General features: G+C 34.2%; 2 protein-coding genes and 1 pseudogene across 2 annotated transcripts; 2 read left to right on the forward strand and 1 right to left on the reverse strand.

Annotated features, from left to right (window-relative positions):
• Positions 1 to 2,706: 2,706 nt before the first annotated feature.
• On the forward strand, positions 2,707 to 7,258 carry LOC120202781 (probable disease resistance RPP8-like protein 2). Its single transcript, XM_039203154.1, has 2 exons — positions 2,707 to 3,730; positions 5,397 to 7,258. Exons 1-2 carry the CDS (start codon positions 2,707 to 2,709, stop codon positions 7,256 to 7,258), a joined length of 2,886 nt encoding a protein of 961 aa, XP_039059085.1.
• Positions 7,259 to 7,918: 660 nt separating this feature from the next.
• Positions 7,919 to 9,893, forward strand: LOC120202707 (annotated as a pseudogene).
• Positions 9,894 to 9,989: 96 nt separating this feature from the next.
• LOC120202708 (LOB domain-containing protein 20-like) lies at positions 9,990 to 11,794 on the reverse strand. Its single transcript, XM_039203098.1, has 2 exons — positions 11,303 to 11,794; positions 9,990 to 10,485 (listed from the first exon to the last, which is right to left on the reverse strand). Exons 1-2 carry the CDS (start codon positions 11,687 to 11,689, stop codon positions 10,111 to 10,113), a joined length of 762 nt encoding a protein of 253 aa, XP_039059029.1. The 5' UTR covers positions 11,690 to 11,794; the 3' UTR covers positions 9,990 to 10,110.

The following is an 11,794-nucleotide window of genomic DNA, read 5'->3' on the forward strand; positions in this document are numbered from 1 at the left end:
AATGGGGTTGCCTAACCATCTATGTATTATCGTATACATTATGCCGGTATGTACCTTTCCTTGTTATACTTTTCTGCTTTTGCTTATTCTCCATAGTTCAAACTTCACAGTTGATTCAAAGATGCTTCAAATAGAACACTAAAATCACTGCAAAATAACAAATATTCAACCAATTCATACAAGACTGAGAAACCAGAAACAGGGAGAATCGACCAAGGTTGAAACAGATCTAAAAACTCCGGCAATGTAAACTAGAGTTCCTGTCATCTATGACACATAGAAGGTTGAGGCAAAAGTTTAATTACTGGAAACATCAACAGAGCTAAAGCACACAGATTTGGCAATTCTTTTAGTAGGGAAAATTGTGTTTCGGTTTCCGCAAAGAAGACTACTAAAGATCCTAGAACATGCCTAGAAACAGTCATTTTCCAAAGGTTTCATTCATCAATTCCACACATGAAATTAATCATATATATACACACACATATATACATATATATGTATATGTATATGTATATGTATTGGTGTGGGTATATATATGAAGACTTCAGTATCTTAAGTGAAATTTCATCATTCACCTAACAATACAATCTGGTTTTAGTTATCCATTTGGCTCTTCCAAGTTTCTCCTAGAACAGCAAATTGACCTCATCTGAACCAAGAGTTGCCATGATTAAGCTTCCATGAAAAAGGACAATGGTTCATTAAAATCCCACATTAAAAAAGAAGAATTTTTTTTACTTAGAATTCCAAATTCTTCTCTTTTAGCACACTTTTCCATTGACAAACCCAAAGGAATGCCCTTCTAACTTGAACTCAAAATGAAAAATCCACTTGGAAAGGAAATCCCACATAGAAATTCCAGCTTAAAATGAAAACCCCACATTGAATTTCAACAAATATTTATTGGTTACTTGCAAAGCAAACAAAAACCATTGAAACCCAACTTAAAAAAACAGCTAAAAAATCTTCATCCAACAACTAACAGAAGTCAAAGTCACCCAAAGTAACCCACAAACAAAAAAGAAAGAAAGAAGAAATCAAAATTTTATATCCAAGTGTTGACTAGAAACATAAACACAAAACAAAAGGAAATTCTTTAAATTTGAACCATTTAAAAAAAAAAGTTTAAAGAACCCACCTTTGAATGAAGCTTGTTCTTCATACAGAAGCTGAAGGAAACAAATTTCCAGAAAAGAAAAACGTCTACCCAGACTCCAGAATTCCTTTGTTTTAGCTGCTTTTCACCACCCAAAAGCTAAGCTTTTTAAAGAATGTCGACAATGATTGGGTATTGAAGGACGACGAAAAAGCAAAATGATCAATCAAAAAGGCTTTGAAAAGGGCTTTAAGGCAATCTGGGTTTTCACGTAGGACTTCTCTTTTACAGATCACGAGGATGAAGCTCTCTCTTTTCCTATTGTTTTTTCTTTTAATTATTTATTTTTTTTCTTTCATTTTTATAAAAATCTGGCTTTCTTTTACATTTTCTTTTTTTTCTTTTTGATTTTTTTCTCTTTATATGTATAGTAATTAAATATTGTAATTATCCCAAAAAAATCATTTTTTCAATAAAATTTCCAAAATTAAAGGAGAACGTTTCTTTGTAAATCTTTTTCAAAATCAATTTTTTAAATAAAATTAATTTTTATTTAAATAAACTTGAGAAAAATATTTTTCTTATAATTTATACAATTCTTTGTAAATCTTTATTCTTTGTAAACTATAAAAATATTAATGTATAAAATTATTTGTAAATCTTTATTCTTTTGAAGTATTTCAAAAAAGAATTCTTGAAAATAATTATTCAAAGTCAAATTATAATTTTTTAAGTCGATTGAGCATGATCATACTGATTAATATCAAGGTTGTTAGAAAGAGGTTTGATAATGAGATCCGTTAATTGCTTAAGTGGTTAATAATGCTTATATTATCTCACTCTATGTGGATTATAATCTCGACATTTGTTTTAAACAAAATAAAAAAAATCATAATTTCCTGAGAAATTTTCAAAAAATCCCTTCATTTTTTACGTCAATTGAGCATCATCATACTGATTAATATCAAGGTTGTTAGAAAGAGGTTTGATAGTGAGATCCATTAATTGATTAAGTGGTCAATAATGCTTATATTATCTCACTCTATGTGGATTAAATATCGACATTTGTTTTAAACAAAATATAAAAAAAAATCATAATTTCCTAAGAAATTTTCAAAAAATCCCTTCATTTTTTCCATGCCCAAACTAAACTCAATTCATAAATTGTATCGTACACCAGCATGATTTTGACCAAAATGTGAAAAAGAAATGGCCTCAAAGAAAGGAAAGGATAGGAGAACTCCAATTGCATGTGCAAGCATGAGGAATGGGTCCCAAAACCATAAAATTGAGCCACTCTCTTCACTAGAACATACAAAAAGTGATACTACTAGAGTAGTAGATTGTCTGTTTGTTGTTTGTTGATAATTGATAAAATAATATTTTATTATATAATGATATTTTATATGATCGGGACGAAATTAGGATAAGATAATGAGATTAAATTATATATGGGCCTAAAAATCATTATCTTCAAAAAATTTAAAGGTTCACATTGATCCTCAATAAAACGCTTTAGAACGTAAACAATCATTTGAATTCATTGTTGGTTTCATTTTAGCTTATTGTTCATCATACAAAATAAAATAGAAAAAAACTTGAGTGCCATGGCTTGGTCTGCTGTGTCCTCCGCAGTTAATACAATTGGCAATCTACTGGCTCAAGAAGCAATCTACCTATGGGGTGTGAAGGAGCAAGTTGATCGTCTACAAACGGAGCTCAAATGGATGCAAAGCTCCTTAATCGAGGCCGATGCTAAACAGTCCAAGGACAGGAGGATACGCCTTTGGGTTGCCGAAATCAGAGAGCTTGCCTATGATGCCGAGAATGTCATCGAGGACTTCGCTCTCAGGATCGGGTCCAGGAGGAGAGGCGGTCTTTCAAATTGTATCAATAGATCTGCCTGCATCTTGAAAGAGGGAAGGATGCTTCACAAAACGGGATCAGAGATAGATAAGATCTTTACAAGAATCACTGACTTGGTCCGACGATTGCAGGCATATGGCATAAAGGAATTAAGGGAGGAAGAAGGGCCGAGTACTTCAGCTGAAAGACGGGAATCGAGGCGGCCTTATCCTCACATTATCGACGATAATATCGTCGGATTAGATACCGATGTCAAGAAACTGGTCTCGGTTATCGTCAACGACGAAAGTGCATCCAGGGTTGTTTCCATATGTGGAATGGGTGGTCTGGGGAAGACCACTCTTGCCAAAAAGATATACCATCATAGCCAAGTTAAAGGTCATTTTGATCTTTTGGTTTGGGTTTTTGTTTCCGAGCAGTGCCAGAAAAGAAAAGTTTGGATAGAAATTTTGTCAGTTGTGAACAGTGACTTTAAAGTTGACAAGAAAACCAGAGATGAAGTGATATCAGAGGAGTTGTTTAAGTGCCTGAAGGAGAAGAAATGTTTAACGATTCTTGATGATATTTGGAGCACAGAAGCTTGGGATAGCATAAAGCCTGCGTTTCCAGAAAAGGAGACAAGAAGCAAGATACTGATCACGTCTCGGAACAGAGAGATAGTTTCACATGCAGATAGCAGAGGTTACCTGCACGACTTGCAGTGCTTAAACAAGGAGCAAAGCTGGGAATTGTTTCAAATGATTGCATTTTCTCGACCTTCAATCGGTAATTTGCTTCTTTTTTTTTAAATATTCTTTGCTACTTGTGAATAGCATATTAGGATAATAGTAGACATTATGAATTCGGTACTATTTAAATTTGTATTATTTTTACGGTAAATTATGCATTTAGTACTTAAACTATCATTTTTGGTCCATTTTAGTATCTGAACTTTCAATTTTTTTCAAAATCATACCTATCGTTTAGTTTTTGTTTTGTTTTAGTACCTCGCCGTTAAAAACTTAACGGGTGATTTTCAAATGGCACCTTTTTTATGGGTAAATTGCACCATTTATCACTCAACTTTCTTCTCACTCTTATTTTGGTCACTAAAATTTAATTGAAAAAAACTACAAAGTTAGGTATGGTTTTGAAAAAATTAAAAGTTTAGGTACTAAAATGGATCAAAATTGATAATTTAAATACTAAACACATGATTTATCCTTATTTTTATTATGAAGCAGTATCCGTTTGCACCCTATAAACTATTTTTATATACTTTTTAGAACCGTTTGCACCCTATAGACTTTTTTTATATACTTTTTAGAATTGTTAAATAAGTGAAAATATTGATTTTAACGATTAAAAAATTATAAAATATTATTAAAAATAATGAGATAATCTCAACCATCTATTGTTACTCATTTAACGATTTCAACAAGATATAAAATTAAAAGTTTTACATTAGATGTAAGTGGATCATTATCCTTTTAGAGGCAAAATATGTTCACACTGTGTAAGTTTTTTTTTTAGTTTTATAACTTTTTAGGATCATTAAAAGAGGAAAATAGATGAATGAGATTAATAGTAAGAAACGAGAAAATATTCATTAGAGAAAAAAATTAGATTATCTCAACTGTCTATTTTTACTCATCTATTATTTAAATTCACTTTATTTGTATGGATTATAAATTTGAATTCAGATATTCAAATCTATTATTTAATTTACTTTTTAATTTGAGATAAATATTAAACTACCTATGAATTTTAGCCAAATGTGGAGTGATATACATGAATTTTATTTTTTGCAATTGTATACATGAAAATTTTGATTGTTATTTGTTAAATAATTAAATTATGATGTTATATATGTTTTAAAATATAATAATAAAAATTAAATGATTTAAGGAATATAAAAATGCAAGTAAAATAACTGAAATTTAAATATTTTACAAAAAAGTATTTAGTAAAAAAATAGATTTACAAATAGATTTAAAATAGATTTAAAATAGATTTGCAATTTTATTTATAAAAAATATATTATTTTAAATAATTGTACTAAAAATAATAATAAAATGTCATGCCAATATCACTGTTAATTTTTTAATATTTGGTGACCAAAACAGAACTCAAACGTAACTTTAGGTATAATTTTGAAACAAAATAATAGTTTGGTGACCAAAATAATAACTAAGTAATAGATGAGTCATTAAATAGATAGTTTACTCTTAATTTTATATTGATCATCCATTTCACTTGAACCAAACATTAAAAAATAAGAAAAATATTTTTAGGAAAATCAACTACAACTAAACAAACAGGCCCTTTATACATTCTACAAGCAACAGTTACTTTGCTCTTATATTTGGGCAATCAAATGCATATCATTACTAAGTCTAAGTTGTTATTGTTGAGCCCTTTCATTTATTTATTTATTTTTAAAAATTTTCAGGCAGTAAAGATGAAGGGAAAATGAAAGATCTAGGCGAAGAAATGGTTGAACGTTGTGCAGGGTTGCCATTAGCCATTGTTGTGCTGGGAGGAATTTTGGTGACAAAAGATTCAGTAAATGAATGGGAAAAGGTGGCTGAAAATGTGATACCCTACTTGAAGAGAGGCAAAGGCCATGGAGTGGAAGAAGTGCTGGCATTAAGCTATGATGATTTGCCATACTACTTAAGGTCATGCTTTTTGTACTTGAGCAATTTCCCGGAAGATTTTGAGATACAAGTCGATAGACTGATTCAACTATGGGTTGCTGAAGGTATCGTTTTATCAGAGGAAGAAGATGGAAATGAAGGGAGCATAACAGAAGATTTGGCAGAACGTTACTTACTCGAGCTTGTAGAAAGGTGCATGGTCCAAGTACGAGAAAGAGACGTCGCAACCTTAAAGATCAAAACAGTTCAAATGCACGATCTCATGAGAAATCTTTGCTTGTCAAAAGCAAAACAAGAAAATTTTCTCTGCGCTGTTGATCAGTCAAATGAATGTTCGATTTCCACAGTACGAAGGATCCATAGAGTTTCTGCAACCGATGTTTTTCGGATACAGCGCATTAAAAGTCCAAATCTTCGGTCACTTGTGTTCTTCAGTGAGTATTCATACGATTTCGAGTTTTGGAAACAGATGAAGGAATTTAGAAAACCGGTGCCCCGGAAAATGCTTGATTACTTGGAAAAACTTGAAGATTCAGATGAAAATGGATGTCTCTATATTTCAATTGCAATATTCTTGCTTCTCTTTGTGGTGCTTCCTGGACTAAATGAACTTTTCACATACATGATCAACACTTTCAAATTGCTGAGAGTCTTTACCTATGAAGGAAAAGCTGATTCTTCCTTGGGAGGATGCAAGTTATCAAGTGATATAGGTAATCTCGTCCATTTAAGATTTTTGAGTCTAAGGGGTCTTGAATTCTTATGTTTACCCTCATCACTGGGCAACTTGAGGTGCTTGCAAACCTTGGATTTAAGAATTGATAATGTAGTTTTTGTACCCAACGTGATATGGAGGATGGAGCAACTAAGACATCTATATCTCCCTATGAAATTTAAAGTTATAAGAAAGTTGAAGTTGGGTACTTTGAGAAACCTCCAAACACTTGTTAACTTCAGCACCAAGGATTGTTACCTAAAGGATCTAATCATCATGACAAATCTTAAAGAGTTGGAGATTCGGGGGGCGTTCGAGATCGAAGATTTTAATGCGGAGGACCTGCATAAGAATGCACCCATCATCCAGAGTAAATATCTTCATTCCTTGTCCATTTTCAATAATATAGGACGAATAGATCCAAAACATTTGAATCACCTCCTTTCAAGCTGTGTTAGTATTTGTAAGTTGAGTTTAGATGTGGAGATAAAAGAGTTACCACAGTACGACCACTTATCTCCGAATCTCGCTTACATAAAGTTGAGAAAGTGCAAGATTGGGGAAGATCCAATGCCAACACTAGAGAATCTGCCTAACTTGAGGGTTCTGGAATTGCATCTGGATGCTTTCACTGGAAATGTGATGTTTTGCTCTGCACAAGGTTTTTCTAAACTTGAGTCCCTAAGCCTTGAATATCTCAGACATTTGGCGGAGTGGAAGGTCGAGGAAGGAGCCATGCGGTGTCTGCGACAATTGCAGATTGATTGTTGCAGGGGGTTGACGATGCTTCCGGATGAATTGATGTTCATTAAAACCCTCCAACAACTGAAGATTGAGGATATGACAGAGGAATTCAAAGAAAGAGTGGAGAAAAGAGCAGAGGCTCTCGGCAAAGTCCAACATGTTCTTTCTATCACATTCAAGGACTGTTTCTACTAGAATTATGATTATTCACAGGTGATTTCACAATCTTTATTACATACTAATACATATATTAATAATCAAATGAAGTTCCATTGGTATTTTCAATATGAAATGACATTGTTTTTTTTCTTGTACAGGGAAAGAAGGCAATTATATTGTGGATTGGAGATGTAAAACCGTGTTGTAATTGTGTTATATAGTATGATGCATATGGTTTTAGTATGTAACTGGTTTGATGTTTGTCATGTGATTGTGGAGTATTCTCAATCTAGTCTTGTGCTACTTGAGCATTAATTTGCTCATCAAGCTAATGCATGATACATTGTTCAAAAAGTAGAGTTTGAACCCTCTTTCCACAAGTATAGAGAGTTGAGGTAAGAGTTGTTTACAATACAATGATCGGACTAGATAAACATAAATAAAGAAATAAAGAAAAAAATATGAAAAGAGCAAGTAAAACAATGGACGCACACCCTCTAGATGGCTCCAAGGGGCGAAACTTTAACCAACTCTTCATTGTTTGTGGTTGTTTAATGATGAATTAATACCCGTTTTCGAGCTTTTTCTTCTTTAACGCTCATTCTTCGTCTCTTCTTTTCTCTTCTCTTTCAACTTTTTTCCTTCATATATTGTAAATATATGTTGAGAGAGAGAAAAACAAAGGAAAGAAAAGACATGAGAGAAGTGATTAGCATTCATGTAGGACAAGCAGGGATTCAAGTTGGGAATTCATGTTGGGCGCTTTATTGCCTTGAACATGGGATTCAGCCTGATGGCATGATGCCTAGGTTAGAGCATGCATATGTATCTTTTTTTTTTTTGCATGTATCATATCGTCGTCGTCGTCATCATAATTTATGTATATTTGCATATGAATTATGTCATCATTATTGTCCTTTATGTCTGTTTTGCATGTATCATTCAACGACCATCTTAATCATTTATGCGTTGTAGGATCAAATTGTATTAGCTTCAAATTTTACAATTATTTGGCCTAAATGACATTTTCTTTTCATTTTGAAGGGAGAAAAATGTAATTTTATAATGTATTAAGTTGTAATTATAATTTTTAGAGAATATGGGATTCATAAATGGATAATAAAGCTCATTGTACTTGCATGCAGTGTGGCCAATGAAGGCGCCAACCATGAGCTTTCAGCTCCTTCTTTAGTATTACCGGATCCAGAAAGCACGTCCCGAGAGCTTTGTTCATCGACCTAGAGCCGAAAATCATCGACGAAGTTCGAAGCAGGGCTTATCGACAACTGTTCCATCCTGAGCAACTTGTTTCCGGCAAGTAACAACAACAACAACAAAACCCTATTCCCATATGCAATGGGGTAAGGCTATTTCCGGCAAGTAAGATGCTGCTAATAACTTTGCAAGAGGACATTATACAGGTACAACATTAAACTCATTCGATTTTGAGTTGAAATCATTTCAGTTTCAGGTCAATTTTAATAGTCAGTTTCTAGTCCAAGTCGTTGATTTGTTACCGTACCGTTCAGCCGGTCGGGACATTGTGGAAGTATGCCTTGACCGATTAAGAAAATTGGCTGATAACTGCAGTAGATTGCAAGGGTTTTTTATGTTTAATGCTGTTGGGGGTGGGACTGGTTCTGGTTTAGGCTCATTGCTTTTGGAAAGATTGTCTGTTGAATATGGGAAGAAGCCTAAACTTGGCTTTACCATCTACCCTTCTCCTCAGGTAATTTTCGATTTAAATTATATTATCGATCGAATATCCGAATCCGATAAATTGTTCGAATTTAATAAATTCAGTCTAATTCGAAATATGAAACTCAAATTTTGTTAAAACTTGTGCATGTTACTAATGGTTATCTCCAATTGTGCAGGTTTCTATTGCAGTTGTGGAACCTTACAATAGCGTTCTCTCAACACATTCTCTCCTTGAACACAATGATGTTGCAGTGCTTCTCGACAACGAAGCTATATACGATATCTGCAGGCGATCGTTTGATATCGAACGGCCAACTTACACGAATTTGAACCGCTTGATATCTCAAATTATCTCGTCTTTGACGACTTCGTTGAGGTTCGATGGTGCTATAAACGTCAACATTACCGAGTTCCAGACAAACCTCGTGCTGTATCCTCGTATCCATTTCATGCTCTCATCACATGCCCCGGTGATCTCGGTTGAAAAGGCATACCATGAAAAGTTATCGGTTCCTCAGATTATCAGCGCTATTTTCGAACCGGCAAGCATGATGGCTAAATGTGATCCCAGGCACGGTAAGTACATGGCATGCTGTTTGATGTACCACGGGGATGTCGTGCCGAAGGAAGTAAATGCCGCTGTTCGTTCCATCAAAACTCAGCAACGGTTCAGTTCGTAGATTGGTTAGTTGTCGTTTTAATCCAACATTCCAGTCAAATGAATAATGTATAAGCAATTTTACGATCATTTTGGCGAAAACATCGATGTTCGTGCAGGTGTCCAACCGGTTTCAAGTGTGGAATCAACTATCAGCCGCCTACGGTGGTACCCGGAGGTGATCTGGCGGAGGTAAAACGTGCGGTGTGTATGATAAGCAATAACATACACAAAGATCTCCCTGCTCTCGAGAAAGATTACGAGGAAGTCGGTGCCAAAGTTCCCAAAGACGATGAACCACCCGAAGATTAGTAGATCATCTACCATTAAATCAACTATATATGTCTATTTTATATTGGTTTAGGAATATATGGTTTATTAAGATTAATATAAAGATAGAAATATCTCTCATTGGATAGAAAAGAAACTCCAAGCATATATGTCTATCAAATAATAAATTCATAAGTTCATCTATTTCAAAGGGAAAATATGTATAGATAGATAGATAGATATTTAGATATCATAAAGATTATGTACGATGAATGATTTGATTGGCGTAAATGGGGGGAATCCGGCTATCTTGTTCGTCGTCCTCGTCGTCATGGCACGGCATGGAGAGCTGAAGATGGTCCATGCTTTGAGAAGAATTAGGAGCAGTGGTGCTAGTATCGGCCACAAGTTCGAAATTGGAGACGAAGTTGCTTATGTTTATGAGATTATTAGATGCCGATGAATTGTTCGAGTATGCTGGTCGAAGCAATGCCATATGTTGTTCATGTTGTTGGTGATGATGATTGTGTTGCTGTTGCTGTTGCTGCGAGCTTTGAAGGGCATTCGCCATTGCGAATCGACTGTTGATCAGCTGATTTTGCACCATCGCTAGCTCGGCTTGTAACGATGCTACCTGCGAAACAAATAAACTTCGTAAAAAGAATCAGCAATTCGAATCCAGAGACATGAATTACTTATTTCTTTTCACAAATATCAAGTACAACCTATTTAAATGGACTAAAATCAAAGAATATAAAAATTTAAGGCTCAAGTGATAACATTCTTTTTCTTAAAGGAAAAACTAATAATAATGATTTTAGATATCATGCTTTTGGCAAATCATAAAGAATATTTTAGCTCAACGTCGCAATATTTTTGTAAGAAATTATTTCAGCAATCTTTTGGTGTTTATCATATGATAAAATTATACGTAAAAATATATAAATTTATATTTAATACATTTACGACTTATAATTTTATGTCCGGTCAGTAAATGATGTTTTATTATTTAATTTATTGAATAAATATCATCGTCAATGCATCAAATATTCATCTTCTATGTCACTTTAATCATAATTAAAGTGAAAATAATTTAAATCTTGAATTTTGGAGATTATTTTTCTAAATTAATCTTATTTTTTGAAAATGTTATTTAGATTTATCATTTTTTTCACAAATAATTGAAATGTATATTACAGATATTCAAATATTAGTATAACGTATGATATTTTAAATATATAAAAGACCTAATAAAATTATATATATTTACGTTGGACACATATTCATATTTAACGCTCACTCAAGTGATGAGAAAAACGTGAAGATAACGCTCACTCGAGTCTAAAACGATGAAAACAAATATATAACTCAAAATATTTAATCGGTTTCCTTTAAAAAAAATGAATGAATTTGGAAGAAACTAAAACATGGTAGTGTATGTGTAGATTAACCTGCTGTTGTAAAGAAAGTATGGTCGAGACGCAACCGTAAACCGGGTCCGATAGCCTGGCCTGAGCTTCGTAGGATATTGTGACCACCGCATCGTGCCGCCGGTTCACGGGGATGTGAAGCAAGAGCTTGGAAACATTGCTAGCACCGAAAACCTTGTGAACCGCGGCGAATTTCGCTGCACCCTGGTCCGAGCCGAAGTGGGGTGCGAAAATGCACCCACTAATACACTTCCTCCTCAAGAATTTGCACGCACCGCACGGTGCTGCTGGGGCCGGGGCCACTTCCGGTACCATCACCGACTCGGCCTCGACGGAGATGTTGGCTCGTTTTCCGGGGCCCTTCCTACGGGTAGTTTCGGACATGGCATGGCAGTGTGGCTCGGCCATTTCGAGGGCGATTTAGGTTTGGGTTTTCAAGATGGCAAATGTGGAAAGGTGGTGAGTCTTTGTGGGGTTTATATGTGATTGGGAGGGCACGTTGGTCTCGTGAAT

Source organism: Hibiscus syriacus, unplaced genomic scaffold, assembly GCF_006381635.1.
Source record: "Hibiscus syriacus cultivar Baekdansim isolate YM2019G1 unplaced genomic scaffold, ASM638163v2 tig00009009_pilon, whole genome shotgun sequence".
Taxonomy (NCBI): Eukaryota; Viridiplantae; Streptophyta; class Magnoliopsida; order Malvales; family Malvaceae; genus Hibiscus; species Hibiscus syriacus.